The 23,045-nt window shown below is 41.3% G+C and overlaps 2 protein-coding genes and 1 long non-coding RNA gene across 7 annotated transcripts in view; 1 reads left to right on the top strand and 2 right to left on the bottom strand.

The window, feature by feature from the left end:
- Positions 1-3,903, bottom strand: part of LOC117514378 (extracellular matrix protein 1-like) — a 37,305-nt gene extending 33,402 nt beyond the window's left edge. For both annotated transcript variants that reach the window (XM_034174810.1, XM_034174809.1), the window contains exons 1-2: positions 3,748-3,903; positions 3,523-3,579 (exon numbers count right to left, since the gene is read on the bottom strand). In XM_034174810.1, the coding sequence (XP_034030701.1) occupies positions 3,523-3,579; positions 3,748-3,820 (130 nt within the window). In that variant the 5' untranslated portion in view covers positions 3,821-3,903. The remainder of the gene's footprint in view (positions 1-3,522; positions 3,580-3,747) is intronic.
- LOC117514379 lies at positions 516-22,774 on the top strand. 2 transcript variants are annotated; one of them, XR_004561871.1, is made up of 3 exons: positions 516-526; positions 11,325-11,329; positions 22,667-22,774. It is a non-coding gene; the product is annotated as an uncharacterized LOC117514379 (long non-coding RNA). The 2 variants fall into 2 exon arrangements; XR_004561872.1 differs by lacking the exons at positions 516-526; positions 11,325-11,329 and adding exons at positions 9,361-9,373; positions 11,898-11,902.
- The window catches only part of rorc (RAR-related orphan receptor C), a 79,165-nt gene continuing 72,233 nt past the window's right edge, over positions 16,114-23,045 (bottom strand). For all 3 annotated transcript variants that reach the window (XM_034174805.1, XM_034174806.1, XM_034174807.1), the window contains 5 exons: positions 21,343-21,475; positions 21,079-21,186; positions 20,855-20,965; positions 17,754-17,863; positions 16,114-17,548 (listed from right to left, as the gene is read on the bottom strand). In XM_034174805.1, coding sequence (XP_034030696.1) covers positions 17,384-17,548; positions 17,754-17,863; positions 20,855-20,965; positions 21,079-21,186; positions 21,343-21,475 — 627 coding nt within the window. In that variant the 3' untranslated portion in view covers positions 16,114-17,383. The remainder of the gene's footprint in view (positions 17,549-17,753; positions 17,864-20,854; positions 20,966-21,078; positions 21,187-21,342; positions 21,476-23,045) is intronic.

Below are 23,045 nucleotides of genomic sequence, written 5' to 3' on the forward strand. Positions count from 1 at the left end.
CACAATAAAAGGCCACTCTGAAAGGTGCAGTTTTGTTTTATTGGGGGGGGATACCAGTCAGTATCTGGTGTGACCACCATTTGCCTCATGCAGTGCAACATATCTCCTTCGCATAGAGTTGATCAGGTTGTCAATTGTGGCCTGTGGAATGTTGGTCCACTCCTCTTCAATGGCTGTGTGACGTTGCTGGATATTGGCAGGAACTGGTACACGCTGTCGTATACGCCGGTCCAGAGCATCCCAAACATGCTCAATGGGTGACATGTCCGGTGAGTATACTGGCCGTGCAAGAACTGGGACATTTTCAGTTTCCAAGAATTGTGTACAGATCCTTGCAACATGGGGCCGTGCATTATCCTGCTGCAACATGAGGTGATTGTTGTGAAAGTGTCGTGACACGGACCCACAACAGGGGGCGTAAATGAACGGACAATGGATAAGCCAAAAGTAACAATTTAATGTTGTGAATCACACAACGACGTACATACAGACAATAACAATATAGTGACTGTCAATCATACACCAGGTGACGTGTGGGCAGGCTCGACGATAGAAGACGCCTGGCGAGAGAATCCCACACAGCTTCCACTGCCAACGGAGCTGAAGAACACCGGAGCCGCCAAGCCCTGCGCCCCAGGTGGCCGCTGTCTTCAGCAGTCAGACCCGGTACTGCTGGCAGAGAACAGAGACAGTCCTGATGAGTGTGAGGTCGCACACTCAGTAATCCCACAGTCTGTATTCAGTAAGGAGGGAGAACCTCCACTTCCAATCACACACTCGTGCAGCTCCTGTCTAACCACTTATCTGGTTGGGGTGTGAAGCGAAGCCGTCGCTGATCACACCAAACGCCAATCCCACAGATAAGGACACACCACAGGAAAACGGCTGCAAAGAAGTTCAGACTATTAGTCAGTGTTAAGTCAGCAGAGAAGTTACCTGATTGGTAGTTGATTTCTCGGCGGAGAGGTGGAGTTGCAGTCCGGCCTTTAAGGTCAATCAATCAATCAATTTTTTTTTTATATAGCGCCAAATCACAACAAACAGTTGCCCCAAGGCACTTTATATTGTAAGGCAAGGCCATACAATAATTATATAAAACCCCAACGGTCAAAACGACCCCCTGTGAGCAAGCACTTGGCTACAGTGGGAAGGAAAAACTCCCTTTTAACAGGAAGAAACCTCCAGCAGAACCAGGCTCAGGGAGGGGCAGTCTTCTGCTGGGACTGGTTGGGGCTGAGGGAGAGAACCAGGAAAAAGACATGCTGTGGAGGGGAGCAGAGATCGATCACTAATGATTAAATGCAGAGTGGTGCATACAGAGCAAAAAGAGAAAGAAACAGTGCATCATGGGAACCCCCCAGCAGTCTAAGTCTATAGCAGCATAACTAAGGGATGGTTCAGGGTCACCTGATCCAGTCCTAACTATAAGCTTTAGCAAAAAGGAAAGTTTTAAGCCTAATCTTAAAAGTAGAGAGGGTGTCTGTCTCCCTGATCTGAATTGGGAGCTGGTTCCACAGGAGAAGAGCCTGAAAGCTGAAGGCTCTGCCTCCCATTCTACTCTTACAAACCCTAGGAACTACAAGTAAGCCTGCAGTCTGAGAGCGAAGCGCTCTATTGGGGTGATATGGTACTACGAGGTCCTTAAGATAAGATGGGACCTGATTATTCAAAACCTTATAAGTAAGAAGAAGAATTTTAAATTCTATTCTAGAATTAACAGGAAGCCAATGAAGAGAGGCCAATATGGGTGAGATATGCTCTCTCCTTCTAAGGTGGTGGTGATGATGTGGATGAGTGACAGCTGATGCTGATGACGAGTAACAGCTGTCACTGCCAGTTGCTATGACGCCCTCTCGTGCTTGAAGCCCGCACTTCAAGCAGGGCGCCATCTGGTGGTGGTGGGCCAGCAGTACCTCCTCTTCAGCGGCCCACACAACAGTGATGTTCTTGGATGACACAACAATGGGCCTCAGGATCTGGTCACGATATCTCTGTGCATTCAAAATGCCATCAATAAAATGCACCTGTGTTCTTTGTCCATAACAGACACCTGCCCATACCATAACCCCACCGCCACCATGGGCCACTCGATCCACAACATTGACATCAGAAAACCGCTCACCCACACGACGCCACACACGCTTGTCTGCCATCTACCCTGGATAGTGTGAACTGGGATTCATCCGTGAAGAGAACACCTCTCCAACGTGCCAAATCCCAGCGAATGTGAGCATTTGCCCACTCAAGTTGGTTAAGATGACGAACTGGAGTCAGGTCGAGACCCCAATGAGGATGACGAGCATGCAGATGAGCTTCCTTGAGACGGTTTCTGACAGTTTGTGCAGAAATTCTTTGGTTATGCAAACCGATTGTTTCAGCAGCTGTCCGAGTGGCTGGTCTCAAACGATTTTGGAGGTGAACATGCTGGATGTGGAGGTCCTGGGCTGGTGTGGTTACATGTGGTCTGCGGTTGTGAGGCTGGTTGGATGTACTGCCAAATTCTCTGAAACGCCTTTGGAGACGGCTTATGGTAGAGAAATGAACATTCAATACACGAGCAACAGCTCTGGTTGACATTCCTGCTGTCAGCATGCCAATTGCACGCTCCCTCAAATCTTGCAACATGTGTGGCATTGTGCTGTGTGATAAAACTGCACCTTTCAGAGTGGCCTTTTATTGTGGGCAGTCTAAGGCACACCTGTACACTAATCATGGTGTCTAATCAGCATCTTGATATGGCACACCTGTGAGGTGGGATGGATTATCTCAGCAAAGGAAAAGTGCTCACTATCACAGATTTAGACTGGTTTGTGAACAATATTTGAGGGAAATGGTGATATTGTGTATGTGGAAAAAGTTTTAGATCTTTGAGTTCATCTCATACAAAATGGGAGCAAAACCAAAAGTGTTGCATTTATATTTTTGTTGAGTGTACTTTACAAGAGAAGAGGATGTAAAAAATACAACACAGTGCTAAAATACCCTCAGCCATATATGAGCATAAAAATAGGAAACAGAATGTGACTTTTTGACCCCTTAAAATAGGTCGTTAGCCATCTTTGAACTTGTCCAAGGTCTCTGTCCCAAGAATGATCCCTGTGAATTTGAAGACCCTGGCAGTAATAGGACAGGAGTTACGCTGAGCACAGACAGACAGACGGACGGGTGCAAAGTCCTCAATACCTGATGGCCATATTTTGGCCTTGGATAATAATAATGGAGCACTCCAACAGATATTAATCATAATAATTTGAGATTTAGTGAATATTGTGATATATATATATTGCGGATTCAAAATTCATCGGCCATATTTAGTGTATCAGGATATATTATGATGCTCTCCATTCAGTTTAATGCAGACTAGACTGAACAAAAAGTGTTGACTTTTCAAAAGTGTGGCACTGAGAAAACAAAACAAAACAAAAACATGCTACACACACACACACACACACACACACACACACACACACACACACACACACACACACACACACACACACACACACACACACACACACACACCTTTCATGATGTCTTCGATGTCAAAGGTGACTTCCCGCTGTACAGGGAAAATCTCATCTGGAAAAAAAAAAAGAAGAGAAAAACAGACTTATTCAACTTCCCAGAAAACCTCAGATCCTCCATGAACACATTCAGGTTTAAAGCAGCTGTGACGAACCAAAACAGAGTCCAAAGTCAGCACACAAACATAATCCAGCAGCAAAAAAGCATGAAAATAATACAAACCGTGTCTCGCCCAACACCGAACTAAAAACAGGAGAAAGGCGGCGGAGCGCAGGAGAACCCGAAAAGAACCCATCTCACAGGTCGAGTGAGAGCAGTTTGTCCTCCTGCCAGAAGACACCCAGAGAGAGAAAGAGAGAAAGAGAGAGAGAAATACCCCCAGACAGACAGACAGGTCTGGGCGGCGCTCTATCTGCTGGCAAAAAACAGGAAGACAGCGAACTTTTGGAACATGAGTCATGGTCACATCCTGGGTGCTGTTTGCTTGGAAAGACTTTTTTGTTACTATTATTATTATCATTATTAGTGTCTGAATTCATGCGAGGACATGATTTTTAATGACGATTTGTCATTGGAACTGATTTTTAAACGTCCAGATAAATAACTTTTCACTGACTCACACGTTGTCAAAGGCTGGTTTAGAAAAAAAATGTTCAGTTTGTCATGGTTTGTGTTTTTAATACAAGCTGAACCAATCAGCAGAACCTGCTGAACCATGTGACCATTACATTTATAAACATATATAATTAATACTTCATATACTCTTGTATTTGCTAGGATACGATAATTAATCACTTAGTTAGATAATGCATTTTTTCAATTTTATATAGTACTAAATTGCGACAGTGGTAAGGAAAAACTCCCTCTGAGGAAGAAACCTCAAGCAGACCAGACTCAAAGGGGTGACCTTCTGCTTGGGCCATATGCTACCGACACAAATACTGACACAAATTACAAAAACATTTTTGTTGTTAAATGTTTCTATATAAATAAAGTGGATTGGATTGGATTGGATTGGATTGAAAAACAATTCCTAATAAAATGAATTAAAAGAGTAAAAAGCATAGTAACATACTATGCCAGTATGCCAGCCATACGAAAGGGAAAATAAGTGCATCTTAAGTCTGGACTTGAAAGTCTCTACAGAATCTGACTGTTTTATTGACACAGGGAGATCATTCCACAGAACGGGGGAATGATAAGAGAAAGCTCTGTGACTTTTTATTCACTGTAGGGACACAAAGTAGTCCTGCACCCTGGGAACACAAAGCCCAGGCCGGTACGTAGGGTTTAATTAGGTCAGCTAGGTAGGGAGGTGCCAGTCCATAAACAATTTTATAGGCTAGTAGCAAAACCTTAAAATCTGATCTCACAGGGACATGAAGTCAGTGAAGAGATGCCAAAATGGGTATAATGTGGTCAAACTTTCTGCTTCGTAACAAAAGTCTGCCAGCATCATTTGAGACCCCAATGCTGCAGTAAACCAGAAAACAGACCATCGCAGTAGTCCAGTCTAGATGAGACAAATGCATGAATCAGGGTTTCAGCATCAGCCATAGGATGGGACCAATCTTCACTATATTTTGCAGGTGGAAGAAAGCAGTCCTCGTAATATCTCTAATGTGTAGGTCAAAGGAGAACATCCAGGGTTTTCATGTATCCCATAATCCCTTACATGCCAGAGAGTCGCTGCAGTCAAAACAACGTAGAGAATCCACATGATGACAATTGTAAATGAATAGTATACTACAAAAATGTATTTTTTATGCTTTTCATCACATTAATAAGAGACTACATGCATGATACCCTGAAAACTTGCTAAAGCAATTATAACAAATAATCTGTGTCTGCTACGTTTAATCTGCATGGAATTTAATAAACGGAAACCGAATTTCAGACATATTATATATATTAGTCTGGAACAAAGAGGACAAACAATGTTGTAAAGAACAATAATCAAGGCGTTAAAGAGCCAACTTCACTTTCCCCCAGAATGACATGATCAGGAAGCTCACAGCAGCTCCCATTGAAAATAACGGAGAGACAGCCTGTGATTCTCGCATGTTTACATAAAATAAACACAATAACAACGTATACGAGGTCTGTCAATAAAGTAACGGTCCATTTTATAAATTTTTTTTAATTATATGGATTTGAATCACGTGCGATTGCATCAGACAAGGTTGAACCGTCGTGCGCATGCGTGAGTTTTTCCATGCCTGTTGGTGACGTCATTCGCCTGTGAGCACGGCTTGTGGGAGGAGCGCTCCACCCCCCTCGTCGGATTTTTTCCTGAGAGAAAATGGCCGAACGCTTGGAGCAGCGCTACTGCATTAAATTCTGCCAGAAACTTGGCGACAGCCAGGCAGAAACGATTCGAAAAATCCAAACGGCTTTCGGAGATGAAGCCATGAGCAGCACACGGATTAAGGAATGGTACAACCAGTTTAAAGACGGGCGCGTAACAGTGGAGAGCGAGCCGCGCTCCGGTCGGCCATCGACGAGCCGAAATGACGAGATCGTTTCCAAAGTGCACGCTGTGGTTATGCGGGATCGTCGTGTGACTGTCCGAGAAATTGCAGAGGAAGTGGACATTAACAGGACTTCGGCACATTCCATCGTGACGGAAGATTTGGGCATGAAACGAGTGGCGGCGAAGTTCGTGCCAAAGTTGCTGACAGCAGAGCAAAAGCAACATCGTGTTGAAGTCTCACAGGACATGCTGGACTCCATTCACACTGATCCCAGCTTTATGGATACTATAATCACCGGAGATGAGTCCTGGGTGTACGGGTACGATCCGGAAACGAAATTCCAGTCGTCACAGTGGAAGCATTCCACGTCGCCAAGACCGAAGAAGGCGCGCCAAGTGCGCAGCAAGATCAAGGTAATGCTGACTGTTTTTTTTGACTCCCGTGGTGTGGTACACCACGAATATGCACCACAGGGTCAAACAATAACAAAGGAGTATTACAGGGATGTCCTCCGTCATCTGCGTGATGGTGTGCGGCGCAAGAGACCGGAGTTGTGGGCCAGAGGAAATTGGCGCCTCCACCACGACAACGCACCAGCTCATTCCTCTCATTTAATTCAGACTTATTTGACCAAAAACCAGACTCTGGTGGTTCAACAGGCACCTTACTCCCCTGACATGGCCCCTTGTGACTTCCCAAAACTTATAATACCATTAAAAGGAACCCGATTTGAGACAAGAGAGGACATCATGGCTGTGACGACGACGAAGCTGCGCGCCATCCCGAAAAAGGCATTTTTGGAATGCTTCCAACAGTGGCAACACCGCTGGGAGAAGTGTGTGGAGTCCCAAGGAGAGTACTTCGAGGGTGAACTCCCAAGGACCTGCCAAATGGCAGTTATACCTTTAAATCCCAAGGTGCTGCCAAATGGCAGCTGCACTCCCTGGATTTACATCTCAACGACCCCCTTTCATGAGCTAATACACAGTAGCACCTTATTCAGCTTGCACATTTGTCCTCTTTGTGTCAGCAAAAATAAAAAATAGTTTCAGTTACATTTGTAAGAAGTAACTCTAAAGACAGAACCCAAGTACATAAGAAAAAACAGATGTTTAGTTATAAAGAATAAAATAAACTTTTCAACTTTATCAGATTCTTTGACCATAAAGACATACCCATAGCTTTAGGAATGATATTTGTACCACTATTACTTCAATAGTTATTATGCTAATGTTTTGTTATTTCTATATTCTTATTATTTCTATTGTTACCAGGTGACATTTGACCTAGTTTGTCTGAACGCACCTGGCACTGCCACATCTCCTTTCTGTGAACTTGTTACAAAAAACACAACACTTAGTAGAAGAAATTTAGATTCAAGATTCAAAGCTTTATTGTCATATGCACAGTACTTTGCTGCCCACACTGGATGTCCAAAATATCTTATATGCTCTGTGCTATAAAGCTTAGCCATCTCTGCGTCTCTCAGTCAACAGAGTGAGTATGTGTTGTGAGCTGGCTTTCCAGCACTTGCACATTCTGATCTAATGGCCCCCATGTACATAACAAAATGTGGCCTAATGAGATGTAAAGTACCCCAGTGCTGCCATTTGGCAGCGCTTGGTAGATAGAGGAGTAGTGTAAAAATGCTGGTAATCCCAGTGTTAGGTTTCCAACCCTCCAGGTAAGCCAGTTTTTTTTCCCCAGCCAATGGCCCAATACTTTATTGACAGACCTCATATATCCAATAAGAGTTTTAGGCACAACATAAAAATAGTGTTATTGGTGTTGTCTGTGTGCAGCGGTTAAAATGCAGCCTGATCAGAGCTTCTCAATGCAGTTCTCAATGTTACTGAGATCTTGCAGCGTGCCGAACTCTGAAACCTGAAAAGGGTGGATAGGATCAAAAATTACCCCAAGGTTCCTCACTTTGTCAGTGTGATGTATGACACACGAGCCTAGGCTAAGTGTTAGCTGGTCAAATTGATGCAGATGTCTCACTGGACCAAGAACCATCATTTTGGTCTTATCAGAGTTTAAAAATAGGAAGTTGCTAGACATCCAGCTTTTCACACTGATGCAAGGCAATCTTCTAAGGATTTTATGTGAATGCGATTACCAGCAGTTATCTGCATGTATAACATCATCAGCATTGCAATGAAAGGTAATCCCAAAACACCGCAATATGTGCCCAAGGGGTGCTATATAAAGGGAGAAAAGCAGGGGGCCGAAGACAGACTCCTGTGGAACCCCAAATTTCATGTCACTAAGGTTAAAGATAGTGTTGTTGTACAAAACACAGAACGTCTGGTCAGGTATGATGTCAACCATGCAAGGGCATTCCCAGTAATCCTAAAATGATTCTCCAGCCTATCTAGTAAAATATGATGATCCACGGTATCAAATGCAGATCTAACAGCACCAGAACCTTAGTGGTGTCCGCATCCACTGCAAGCAGAAGATCGTTCACCACTTTAGTGAGAGCCATCTCTGTGGAATGATATTTTGTAAAAGCAGACTGCAGTGGCTCAAAAAGATTACTCTCAGTAAGATAGTCCACAAGCTGCTGTGAAACCACTTTTTCCACAATTTTAGAGCAAAATGATAGATTTGATATTGGCCTATAGTATATAGCTAGGTAGACACTGCCCCCCAATTTCTTTTAGATTTTTGTTGATTTTTTGGGTGTAACTGTTATGAATTTTAGCTTATTGTTTTATTCTTGTGTCAATTTTAGGAGTGGTTTACTTTTAGGAGTTTTGGGAGTCTTAGGAGTTTTTATGTAAACCCTGCATGATGCTAGCAGAAAGGGTGGCTCTTTTAGAGAGCCGTGTCCGTAAACTAGAATTTCTTATTAGCTCAGTGGAGATAGATGTTACGGGCACTCCAGATGAGGTTGGTGTTCGGTCTTATCAGAGTTTAAAAGTAGGAAGTTGCTAGACATCCAGCTGCTCACTGATGCAAGGCAATCTTCTAAGGATTTTATGTGGATGAGGTTACCATCAGTTATCGGTATGTACAACTGAGTATCATCAGCATAGCAGTGAAAGTTAATCCTAAAACGGCGCAATATGTGCCCAAGGGGTGCTATATAAAGGGAGAAAAGCTTTGGCATTTACTTTTTTGTGATGCTGTGACAACTTAAGACTAAATGGAAAACCGTACATTTACAAATGCTCTCCAATAATAATAATAGTAGTTGTTGTGGCAATCCCTCGGTGGCAAGGAAGACTGTCTCTTGATTGATTCCCGGAGAGGATGGTGGACCCGGAGATGACTGAACACATCCAGTCTTGAAACTGTTTATGACAGACACTGTACATGGTTGCTGTGAGAAGCTTCTGCCGGTCAGGATTTTGCTTCTTCTCCCCTGTGTTGTTCGCCTACATTTTTTCAGACTGCCACTCCCGTGTGACAGTTTATCCCGTGCTGGTTCTTCCCAGGTCTTCCAGTTGATGGAGCAGCTCTTGAGGTCATGCTTCAGGAGGTCCTTGTATTGTTTCTTCTGCCCTCCCCTGAACAGTTTTCCTTCGCTCAACTGGTAGTATAAGATTTGCTTGGGAAGTTGACTGACATCCATCCTAATGATATGACAAACCCACCGAAGCTGTTTCTTGATGATGACACACTCTATGCTCTGTAGGTAGGCTTTGGCCAGGACACTGATGTTGGTACGGCGCAGTCAGTGCATCTGGAAACTATTCACAGCACTTCATGTTTTCCACATGTTGTTATGTTACAGCCTTAATCCAAAATGGAGTAAATTCATTTTTTTCCCTCAAAATTGTACTCACAACACCCCATAATGACAACACGAATTTCTTTTTTTACATGTTTGTGAATTTATTAAAAGACTAACTAAGAAATCACATGTACATAAGTATTCACACCCTTTGCTCAGTACTTTGTTGATGCACCTTTGGCAGCAATTACAGCCTTAAGTCTTCTTGAATATGATGCCACAAGCTTGGCACACCTATCTTTGGGCAGCTTTGTCCATTCCTCTTTGCACCACCTCCATCAGGTTGGATGGGGAGCATCGGTGCACAGGCTGTGTGCTTAGGGTCATTGTCCTGCTGAAAGATGAACTGTCACCCCAGTCTGAGGTCAAGAGTGCTCTGGAGCATGTTTTCATCCAGGGTGTCTCTGTACATTTCTGCATTCATCTTTCCCTCAATCATGACTAGTCTCCCAGTTCCTGCCAAAACATCCCCACAGCATGATGCCGCCACCATGCTTCATTCTAGGGTTGGTGCCTATGGTTTGCTCCAAACATGACGGCCAGCATTCACGCCAAAGAGTTCAATCTATGTCTCATCAGGCCAGAGAATTTTGTGTCTCATGGTCTGAGATTCCTTCAGGTGCGTTTTGGCAAACTCCAGATGGGCTGCCATGTGCCTTTTACTAAGGAGTGGCTTCCATCTGGCCACTCTGCCATACAGTCCTGATTGGTGGATTGCTACAGAGATGGTTGTCCTTCTGGAAGGTTTTCCTCTCTCCACAGAGGAATGCTGGAGCTCTGACAGAATGACCATCAGGTTCTTGGTCACCTCCGTGAAGAGTCCTGGTGGATCTGAACTTCTTCCATTTATGGATGATGGAGGCCACTGTGCTCACTGGGACCTTCAAAGCAGCAGAAATGTTTTTGTACCCTTCCCCAGATTTACGCCTGGAGACAATCCTGTCTCGGAGGTCTCCAGACACTTCCTTTGACTTGTTTTGTGCTCTGACATACACTGTCAACTGTGGGACCTTATATGTAGACAGGTGTGTGCCTTTACAAATCACGTCCAATCAACTGAATTTACCCTCCAATTAAGCTGTAGAAACATCTCAAGAATGATCAGTGAAAACAGGATTCACCTGAGCTAAATTTTGAGCTTCATGACAAAGGCTTTGTGTGTGTGTGTGTGTGTGTGTGTGTGTGTGTGTGTGTGTGTGTGTGTGTGTGTGTGTGTGTGTGTGTGTGTGTGTGTGTGTGTGTGTGTGTGTCTGTTTTAATAAATTTGCAGAAATCTCAAAAAAGTTTTTTCACAGTGTCATTATGGGGTATTGTGCATAGAAGTTTGAGGGAAAAAATGAATTTCATCCATTTTGGAATAAGGCTGTAGCATAACAAAATGTAGAAAATGTGAAGCACTGTGAATAATTTCTGGACACACTGTAGTTTTCCCACCTGATCTGGAGGATACTCCTCAGGCTACGTTAGTGGAATTGCTAGGGTCTTCAGGTGGCAGTGGTTGGTGGTCCAGGTCTCAGATCCGTATAGCAGGGTTGTACATGACAGCAGCTTTGTAGGAGAGAATTTTTGTCTTGTGTTGAAAGTTTCTGTTGTTGAAAACATGGATGTGAAGGCGACCTAAGGCAGTTCACATTTGAATCAGTGTTGGATCACGTCATCGATGTTACAGTGTTACATATGGCTGCCCAGGTATGTAAAGTGGGCCTGCTCCAACACACCTGAATCCAATGAAAGACTCGAGTCTTTCATTGGATTCAGGTGTGTTGGAGCAGGGAGACAACTAAGAGTGTCAGGAATGTGGCTCTTGAGGACCGAACTTGGCCACCCCTGTGCTAGGATGAGGAGTATCACCTGCATTGTGAAGAAGTGTCACCTATGTAAGTTTGGGAATATGGTCCATTTCTCTGTGCATGATCCAACACTCAGGTGGTTGAGTGTTGAGGACCCCGGTAGCTGGAGAAGGCCAAGGGGACGCCCACATTTCAGCTGGTTGCGGCAGATAGATGGTTAATTTAGAGATGTGGGAATGGATTGGTTCTCTGCCTGGGTGCCTGGGCATGCTCCCACACTTGACTTGACTTGAGTTCACACAAGCTGCATGTCTCTGGAAGTAAGAAGAAACTGGTAGCACTCAGAGGGAACCTACTCAAACTCAGCACAGGTCAGTGATCTGGATCCTTCTTGCAGTGAGGCAACTCTGCCAACCACTAAGCTGCCGTTTCCAAACTCATTCATACAAATAAATTCCCTTCCTTACAAATATTTTCTTCTTCTTACATACATATATTCGTTAGTATGTCTGTCGTCAATTTCAATTCAATTTATTTTCATTTATATAGCGCCAAATCACAACAGAGTTGCCTCAAGGCGCTTCACACAGGTAAGGTCTAACCTTACCAACCTCCAGAGCAACAGTGGTAAGGAAAAACTCCCTCTGAGGAAGAAACCTCAAGTAGACCAGACTCAAAGGAGTAACCCTCTGCTTGGGCCATGCTACAGGCACAAATTACAGAACAATTCACAAAACGAGCATACTGGAAATGTTGTAGGTGCACAGGACAGTTTCTGGAACAGATACCACGCCGATCTCTGGATGGAGCCGCACCTCAAACAGAGAGAAAAGAAAAAAGCAGAATCAAGCATCAGAAAGACAAATACAGTGTAATTTGTCAGCATTAAACAACAAGAAAAACAGAAGAAATACTAAGGTGATCGCCGGCCACTAGCCCTAAGCTTCACTAAAAGACCCAGAATTTAGGTAAAGTTGAGGCCGCAGCCAGCTCCATTTCCTAATAAAATTAATTAAAAGAGTAAAAAGCATAGATACATACTATGCCAGTATGCTAGCCATACGAAAGGGAAAATAAGTTTGTTTTAAGTCTGGACTTGAAAGTCTCTACAGAATCTGTTTCATTGATGCAGGGAGATCATTCCACAGAACAGGGGCACGATAAGAGAATCCTCTGTGACCCGCAGACTTTTTATTCACCCTAGGGACACTAATTAGTCCTGCACCTTGAGAACACAAAGCCCGGGCCGGTACATAGGGTTTAATTAGGTCAGCTAAGTAGGGAGGTGCCAGTCTGTGAACAATTTTATAGGCTAGTAGCAGAACCTTAAAATCTGATCTCACCGGTACAGGAAGCCAGGGAAGAGACATCAGAATGGGTGTAATGTGGTCAAACTTTCTGCTTTGTGTCAAAACTCTGGCAGCAGCATTTTGAACCAATTGGAGACCCCTAATGCTGGACTGTGGTAAACTAGAAAATAGAATATTGCAGTAGTCCAATCTAGAAGAGACAAACGCATGAATCAGTGTCTCAGCATCAGCCATAGACAGTCTGTCTATGGCTGTCTATGTTGGAGGAAGCATATAACATAAAGTGAAGTGTTTCAGGTATAACACATTTGTTATGTAATTGTATGTATTCAATCCACACATCACTTCCGTTTGGCCTGTTATCCTCGACCCAGATTCATTCTTCATCTTAAGTAGAAATAAATATTTGGGCACCTCTGCTCTCAACATATGTGTGATTTTGAAGATGCATGTAACTTCAAATGAACTTGTTTGTCTGTTTCTTTTATTCCAAAGCCAAAACTCAATTTTCTTTTTCTTACAGGAAGAAACCTCAAGCATATCAGACTCAGTGAGGGTGACCTTGTTGTTAGTATGTCTTTGGCCATACTAACAAAAACAAAATGACAAATAAAACAAAAGCATAAGAAACAATTGTCAAACATGTAGAAATAAAAATGTTCCAGCTTGGTTACAATATGCATATCCAGTGATCATGACAGCCAATGAGATGGAAAGCAGAGTCCCAGTAACTACATTTCTTTACACCACATGATAATTACCTTGCGACAGACTGGAAAGTTGTTCTCCTGTGGCAGCCCCTTGTGCACTGACCTCTGGGACGGCTCCAGCCCCCCTCCCATTAACCTTAATTGGCATAAGTGGGTTTAGAAAATGAATGAATGAATGAACCCTAACCAATAGACCAATAGGCACGCTGCATATCTTAAACAGCTCCCACATAGAAATCACTCGTCTCAGTCCTGGGTGGATCTTAAATGGAAGGATGGGTGGATGGATCCCTTGAAAGTGCCACAGTCCGGCACTGAGTCCCACCAGGCACCTATGTTCTGCTGCTGCTGCTTTGTGCTCCTGTCTGGCATGCACGTGAGCGTAGGAGGTGATAGTCACCAAGGCCACTGCTGCTTGTGTGTATGTAGAAATAACAATTTGTGTATGTGCAAGAGAACTGTATGTGTACTGTATGTGTGAAACAGTAAGATATGATAAGATCAACTTTATCACCAAAAAGTACAACAAATTTATATGAAATGACAGGAAGACATTTGCACGAGATGTTTGATAAGATTGCACATAACTCTGAGTAACTGAATAACTCTGTTCATCATGTATAATTCCTCTCCTTGTAGAAGGGGAGGAATTATACAGTCTGATTGCCACAGGTAGGAAAGACCTCCTGTGGCATTCTTTGTGCACCTCGGTGGTCTCAGTCTACGACTAAAAGTGCTCTGATAGGACCTCAGTGTGGCATGCAGGGAGTGGGAGGTGTTGTTCAGGATGCTGAGTAGTTTCCTCAACATCCTCCTATCTGACACCTCTACCACACACTCCAGCTCAACCCCCAGGACAGAGCCAGCTCTCCTGATGAGCTTGTTGAGTCTGTTTATGTCAGCTGCCTTCACCCTGCTGCCCCAGCAGACTACAGCGTAGAAGATGACGCTGGAGACCACCGAGCGATAAAACATCTGCAACATATTTCTGCAGACATTAAAAGCTCTGAGCCTCCTAGGAATTACAGTCATCCCTGACCTTTCTTATGCACAGCATCTGTGTTTACAGTCCAATCCAGTTTGTTGTCTATGTGGACACCCAGGTAGCTGTAGTAGTCCACAATGTTCACCATTTTCACTGTATGTGTGAATATGTGTGTGATTGTGAGCGTATATGTATGCGAGATAGAGCATATGCACTTTTGAGAGTTTGAATATTCAGATGCACCATTTGTTTGGAGATAATGTTTATATGAGAAAACATGTATGTGATCGGATGATAGTGAATGTGAGAGGGAGATCGCATGTATGCAAGCAAATCATAAGAGATTATGGTTTGTACAGCCGCTGACAGTTTTTGTCAGCTGTAGTCTGGCTTTTATCTATAACCATCTTCTCCTCTTTCAACAGCTGGCGTGCAAATCCTTGTTGTATGCAGTTTGTGTGCATAAATAGATGAGGTCTTTGCAAGCAAATCTGAACATGCAAGCAAAAAAAATTGCTATTACCCAACTGTTTCGGAAGTTGATTTTCCCAACACCCACACACACACAGTAAGACAAAATGACAACCAGCTATGCAGCATGACTAGAGGTACATTTAAGCGCTTTGTTGGTCTGTTTCCTTGAGGAGTTGGAGATATTTTATTTGCTTCCTCTGAACGTGGTTAGCCTCAGAGTTTGACGGAGACTTTCCACAGGTCGATGCCAGAATTTACAGTAAAATAAGCCGCGATGACTAAACTTTCCTCCATATTAAGTACCACAGCTCTCAGTGTTGTTTGCTCTCTGGCACGCTGTGCATCCTTGAAAAAAAATCATACATGTCACTTCAGAGCTACAAGTACTATCAATAAACTTTGTCCTTTGTTGAAAACATTTTGATTTTTATTATCGTCCGTCTGGCAGGATCCTTTTTTTTCTTTTCTTTTCCTGGCCTTGTTTTAAACTTTCACAATGTTAAATTGCACTGCGCGTTCACAAACAAAAAATAAAGTCACCACATGTGCTTGGTGTTGTAGCCTCAGCAGTTTATTGCAAGATTTACAACGAATCACTTTGGTTATAATCTCAGCTGTTGAAGAAACACAGACGACTATGTCTGGACATACAGTACTTAATGCTGAAACTTCTTCACTCATGGCTTTATCCAAAACACAGGTAGACAAAATAAAAGAAGTTAGTTTAGGGTGGGGAAAAGTCTGCAAACAGAGAAACTTATTTATAGCTCCACATTTTCAACTCAGTATTTTTTCTACAATTAATGCAATAGATCTCCAAAGCTCAAAACGTATACAAGTCTGTAAAATCAAACACAAAAGGTGATATTTTCTGTTGCTGCTGTGTAAACTATCTGAGACGTCAACCTGAGATTAAATATTTCTCTTGAGACATATATGAATACAAAGAAGCAGGTTGTTTGTTCTGCTGAAGGGCACTCACTCTTTAGTTTTATATAATATATAAAATATATAATTATTTATATAATTATATATTTATAATTATATATAATTGTTTATATAATTATATATTTATGATTATATATAATTATATATATAATTATCATACATAATTATTTATATTTAGGGTCATTGTTAACAGTAAGTGCAACTGGACGGATGTGATCTCTGCAGCGAAGAACTGCATTCATCATCATGCATAGTTTGTGGACCTTCATGCTTTACAATCCCTTTGGGTGGCATTATGCTACAAAAGTTTCATTTTTGTATATGCTACCTGATGTGGAGTCCAAAGACTGTTAATGTGCACAGCAGCTCCTATACTGTATGTACATTGGCCGATAAGGGCCACAACACTTCCAAATAATAATAAATAAATAAGAAAATACCATCAAAAGTAGGAAACAAATAAAAAAATATATATATATAAAAAAATTGAAAGTATCAACTGAACAACAGTTATTTGCACCAAAAAAAAGTCTTACACATTTAAAAAAAAATGCTTGCAAACACAGAGAATACAAACAATATAAGCTGCAGTACATGCAACAATTTACTTTGATAATGTGTCTGTTATATGTTCACACATTGTATCCACCCATAAGAAAGATTTTGCAAAGCTATGCAACACATGATTTTACTCTTATGCTAGCTATATTTTCCAGATTATTATTATTTTTTTATTTCAGTTGCAATGCACTGAAGAGTAGACGTCAGTTAAAGTCCTCCGTTTAGGAACCTCGGTGTTGTGAATACTTCTGTTGCGTTGTGGAGCTTTGCAATGTTTGTGGGTTTTTGGGTGTGTTGGCCGAAATTGCAAGAGGCACATTATCGAATTAAACTGTTACATGTGCAGCGGGTTATATTTGTTTGTGCTCTGTGCTTCCAACCTTTTTTTTTTTTTTTTTTTTTTTTTTACTTGCAGAATGTTTGTTGATACAACTACCTGTTGTTGAATTGATGAAAGTTTTCTGCTGGAGTTGTGCTATTGCCTTAATTTGGAAGTGCTGGTGCCTCTGTTAGTCACCAAAATTGTTACATTTTGGTTTGGATTGTGATCCAGATGTGAACTCTGTTGTATTTTTCCTTCTACGTTAGTGAGTTAAAGGTGCTCTTCGAGGGCCTGCAGTCTTACACCCATAATTATTAAAAACATAATCTGCAACTAAAGTCACATCATCAAAGAGGTCAAAATGCATCTGCCATGGAATGAACACAATTTTGTGTAAGACTTTCAAATTACAAAAGACGGGTTTGACATTATTTATTTTGGGAGTTAAGCAACCATTAGTACACTATGACAACAGTGATTTATTTACATGGTTAGATTAACAGATTCTGTTAGCAATGGTGAGATTTAAACAAGGGTGTGACTCAGTGTGTGGTCCCAGGCAGCATTTCTGTTTCAGAGGCAAACAGCTCCTTATAGAGGGGAGGAAACAGCGAGTGAACAGTGAGCGGGTAACGCTGACTGAACCAGTGAAGCTTCTCCATGTGCAAACTGCACAGTGAATGTAACACTGCCATCCTCTGGTAAAGCTGCAGAGAGAATATTCACACATTTAACAGCTTGCATTCGGCTGTAGTGTGGCTTCTGGGTCAGAGTGAACATGCAAACTGTACACAGCATGCACAGGAATACAGAATGCACAATAATGGATGCAAGGTGCAACGTGTGAATATGACAGAATTTTAATTTCCTTTGTGGTTGATCAGCAAGTAGCTGCTATATACAGAGACATACCTTGTGCATTAGATTTTCTTGGTTGGTTCGGTGAAGAATGTGCATGAGGCCTAACTCCATGCCTCGCTGCACCCTCTGAACCCTGTTTCTGTCCTCCAGGCATGGCCGATCTGCACATATAGACAGAACAGAAGTGTCACAGACCAAGAAGTGAGAGTGAATCATTCTGGCATAGTGTGCATCTTGTACATATAACCACTGGTCAGAACAGAACTGATGGAAAAAGTCATCTCAAAATTTCGATTAAAGCACATGAAGTAGAGTGCACCCAGAAAGTATTCACAGCACTTCACTTTTTCCACATTCTGTTATGTTACAGCCTTATTCCAAAATTAAGTAAATTCATTCATTCAGACTACTGTGCTCACTGGGACCTTCAAAGCAGCAGAAATGTTTCTGTACCCTTCTCCATATTTGTGCCTTGATACAATCCTGTCTCGGAGGTCTACAGTCAATTCCTTTGACTTCATGCTTGGTTTGTGCTCTGAAATGCACTGTCAACTGTGTGACCTTATATGTAGACAGGTGTGTGTCTTTCCAAATCATGTCCAGTCAACTGAATTTACCCCAGGTGGACTCCAATTAAGCTGTAGAAACATCTCAAGGATGATCAGTGGAAAGAGGATGCACCTGAGCTCAATTTTGAGCTTCATGGCAAAGACTGTGAATACAACCCCTGGCAAAAATTATGGAATCACCGGCCTCGGAGGATGTTCATTCAGTTGTTTAATTTTGTAGAAAAAAAGCAGATCACAGACATGACACAAAACTAAAGTCATTTCAAATGGCAACTTTCTGGCTTTAAGAAACACTATAAGAAATCAAGAAAAAAAGATTGTGGCAGTCAGTAACGGTTACTTTTTTAGACCAAGCAGAGGAAAAAAATATGGAATCACTCAATTCTGAGGAAAAAATTATGGAATCACCCTGTAAATTTTCATCCCCAAAACTAACACCTGCATCATATCAGATCTGCTCGTTAGTCTGCATCTAAAAAGGAGTGATCACACCTTGGAGAGCTGTTGCACCAAGTGGACTGACATGAATCATGGCTCCAACACGAGAGATGTCAATTGAAACAAAGGAGAGGATTATCAAACTCTTAAAAGAGGGTAAATCATCACGCAATGTTGCAAAAGATGTTGGTTGTTCACAGTCAGCTGTGTCTAAACTCTGGACCAAATACAAACAACATGGGAAGGTTGTTAAAGGCAAACATACTGGTAGACCAAGGAAGACATCAAAGCGTCAAGACAGAAAACTTAAAGCAATATGTCTCAAAAATCAAAAAATGCACAACAAAACAAATGAGGAACGAATGGGAGGAAACTGGAGTCAACGTCTGTGACCGAACTGTAAGAAACCGCCTAAAGGAAATGGGATTTACATACAGAAAAGCTAAACAAAAGCCATCATTAACACCTAAACAGAAAAAAACAAGGTTACAATGGGCTAAGGAAAAGCAATCGTGGACTGTGGATGACTGGATGAAAGTCATATTCAGTGATGAATCTCGAATCTGCATTGGGCAAGGTGATGATGCTGGAACTTTTGTTTGGTGCCGTTCCAATGAGATTTATAAAGATGACTGCCTGAAGAGAACATGTAAATTTCCACAGTCATTGATGATAAGGGGCTGCATGTCAGGTAAAGGCACTGGGGAGATGGCTGTCATTACATCATCAATAAATGCACACGTTTACGTTGATATTTTGGACAATTGAAAGGATGTTTGGGGATGATTAAATCATTTTTCAAGATGATAATGCATCTTGCCATAGAGCAAAAACTGTGAAAACATTCCTTGCAAAAAGACACATAGGGTCAATGTCAACGAGCAGATCTGATTTGATGCAGGTGTTAGTTTGGGGGATGAAAATTTACAGGGTGATTCCATAATTTATTCCTCAGAATTGAGTGATTCCATATTTTTTTCCTCTGCTTGGTCTAAAAAAGTAACCGTTACTGACTGTCATAATCTTTTTTTCTTGATTTCTTATAGTGTTTTTTAAAGCCAGAAAGTTGCCATTTGAAATGACTTTAGTTTTGTGTCATGTCTGTGATCTGCTTTTTTTCTACAAAATTAAACAACTGAATGAACATCATCCGAGGCCAGTGATTCCTTTTATTTTTGCCAGGGGTTGTACTTATGTACATGTGATTTTTGAGTTTTTTCTTAGTGTTAATAAATTTGCAAAAAAAAAAAAAAAAAAAAGTTTTTCACATTGTCATTATGAGGTATTGTGTGTAGAATTTTGAGGGGTACTAAAAGTACTTTAGTTTGGAATAAGACTGTAAAATGTGGAAAAAGTGAAGCACTATGCATACTTTCCGGATGCACTGTACATGCTGACAACAATCGATGACCAAATTCATCAAGTTCAAATAAAAAAAATAGTGGGAAAAGTTTTTTCCACTGCTGATGAAAGAGCGGCTCATTGAGTGGAACGCTATATATCTGGTTCTGTTCATAGTCCGTAAAGCAACTTTTACGGTATATCTCAAAAACCAAGAAGCCTAGATGGATGATCTAAAGCATATATACATCAACAAAGGGTCTGTGATTGATTGTATGAGTGACATCATATTGAAGTCACACAAAAGTCTATCTATCATCATACGTTATGAGATATTGAAGCAGTTTTACTTGATTGATGTGTAGTTTGTGGAAGAAAAGGCAGCATGCTTTCCAGATATCATTCCTGTGCTTCATCATCTAGTTGTTCAATATTTTAAGAAATAAATTTGAGCTTATTCTTTACATGCTGATAGTGCACTGAGAAAGCATCTCCTTTGCCCACCAACTTGTTGGCTTCAGCATTTAAGACCGTGACTGCCAAGGATGTGTACACGTGCCACAAAACTTGAAAGTGTAATAAACTCATTGATTGCATTGTCCCTGTCAAACAAACAAACAAACAAATAAATAAATCTACTCTGCAGGGGGCACCTATGGTGTAAGTATCAAGTGACTACCATCTATTATTAACGAGTTATTGTGTTAACACACATACACAGACACATGCATGACAAAAAGGCTACTTATGTACATACTGTAATGTTTACACAGCACATAATGATGAATAAGCAGCTGTTCTTACCTGCGTTGATCAGTACCAGTGCAGTGAACAGTGCCACCTGCTGTTCAGTGAGCTTCAGCGCACACATGCTGTGAGCAAAGTCAAACACTGCTGCAATTAAATCGCCACATGCTGAAAGAGATGCACTCAAGAATGACTCACCTCACATTGATCAATTACTGATCTCATCAGTTGTTTGAGAATGAGCTCTGCATTTTGTATGAGCAACGTGCAAAAACAGTTACCTAAAGACTTGAACACTTCGGTTCCTGCAAACTTCCCGTCAAAGAAGACGGTGTTGTTCTCTGTGTTAAAGAAGCGGCTCATCCTGACCAGAACCACCTCCATGGAACCTGAGCATCAACAGGGATCAACAAAAGACAAATCAATAATATAGAAAAGTGATGAAGTCATGCAGCATACTGTATTCTGAACTGTGTTTAAACCGCTCGTGTGTGTGTGTGGGTGGGTGGGTGTCACTGTTGTGTGTGTGTGTGGGGTAAACGCACCGGTCTTGAGGAGAGCAATCTGATCGTTTTGACTAAGCAAACGGAATCCTGGAATATGTTTTGCAAACTCCACCACATATTGCACGGCATCAGTGAGTCGGATGGCGCAGTGCTGCCACATTTCATCCACAGACTACAAGTTAGACAGAGAAGAAGAAGAAAAAAGAGGAACAGTTTTAAAGGGGTCATATTGTGCAAAAATACTTTTATCTACATTTTACAGTGAATTTGAGCTATAATTTCATGATTAACATCATCAAAGGAACATGAGTCTATATCCACACAGGTAGATCCATTAAAGTTATGAGCAAAATTTAGGACCAAAATGATTTGTTTTACACTTTTCTAACATATGTCACAGTTGGCCATATCCAGACCTTTCTAGTTGATTGATCCCTGCAGTTTAATTATTACGTCTGCCAACAAAGTTGGAAGGGGTTATATTTTTTTCAAATTTATATTCTAAAGTCTCAGTTTGGCACAGAGTATTTTGAAAAACACTGAATATATAAATATATAATGTAATGTGGAATTGTGTCAAGAAGGGCATCCGGCATAAAACTTGTACTAAATGAACAAGCAAATCCACCTTCAATCTGTTGTGGGGACCCGAGTGAAAACAAAGGAGAAGCAGAAGGGAATTTCTTTTACTACATATATAAAGAAGGTTTTGAGCCCATAGCACTCAACCCTAAATATCACTTGAATTAATGATTTGGTCTTAAAACATATAAAATAAAAGTACAATAGGATTTATTAAAACATATTTTCATAAAGCAAATATGTTCCAAAAATTAAACTTATGAGAGAGTACTGAGAATTAACGACTAAATAAAATAAATATGCTCACATACCATTTAGAAATTATAACCATTTCTGTACATAGTCCCCCGATGTTCAGAGGTCATAAGCATTTGGACACACTAAATATAAGTATTATTGTTCAAATAAATCATTACTTTTTCTAGGATAAATTTGTCTGGAGTAAAGACTTCTCAAAAACTGAACAAAAAGGAGACTAGTGAGGGAAGCCACCAAGACACCCATGACAAAGCTGAAATACTTAAAGGATTATGCTGTTGTGATTAGACACTGTGCACACTGTAAGGCCTTTGTGTTGCATCAACAGATATGTAGTGAAGGATTTCTATAAAAAGAAGACAAGGAATTTTTGCCAGAAGACACATGGGAGGCTTGATCCTAAATTCAATCTGCTTTCTTGTATTAAAATCCTTTTTTTCCCACTCCACAATGAAGGTGTGGCTGATGATGCAGCAGACAAAAGTTGCACTATGCACAATTTCTCCAGTTACATCTCCAAAAGCCTATAATGCCTTCAGAGTTGCCATGGGTGTCTTGGCGGCTTCCCTCACTAGTCTCATTCTTGCGCACTCAGTTTTTGAGAACTGTCTACTCCAGACAGATTTACTATACAGTACCAAACAGTTTCGTACATATTCAGTGACTTGGAAATGACTTGGAAATGTTCATGTATCCATCCCATCAATAGAAAACAGGCTGTAAAAGTGATGATTTAGATTAATGGCAATTGTAACTTTTAATTAAAGTTGAAAATCTACACAAGCAAACGGTCACTGTCCAAATACTTTTGAATCGGAGTATAATCAAAGAATTGTGTGTAGATTGTTTCTCAACCATTTTTCTTTGTGGTTACATGTCAACTGTCTATGCTTTGCAGACTG

The sequence above is a fragment of the Thalassophryne amazonica genome, chromosome 7 (genome assembly GCF_902500255.1).
Source record: "Thalassophryne amazonica chromosome 7, fThaAma1.1, whole genome shotgun sequence".
Taxonomy (NCBI): Eukaryota; Metazoa; Chordata; class Actinopteri; order Batrachoidiformes; family Batrachoididae; genus Thalassophryne; species Thalassophryne amazonica.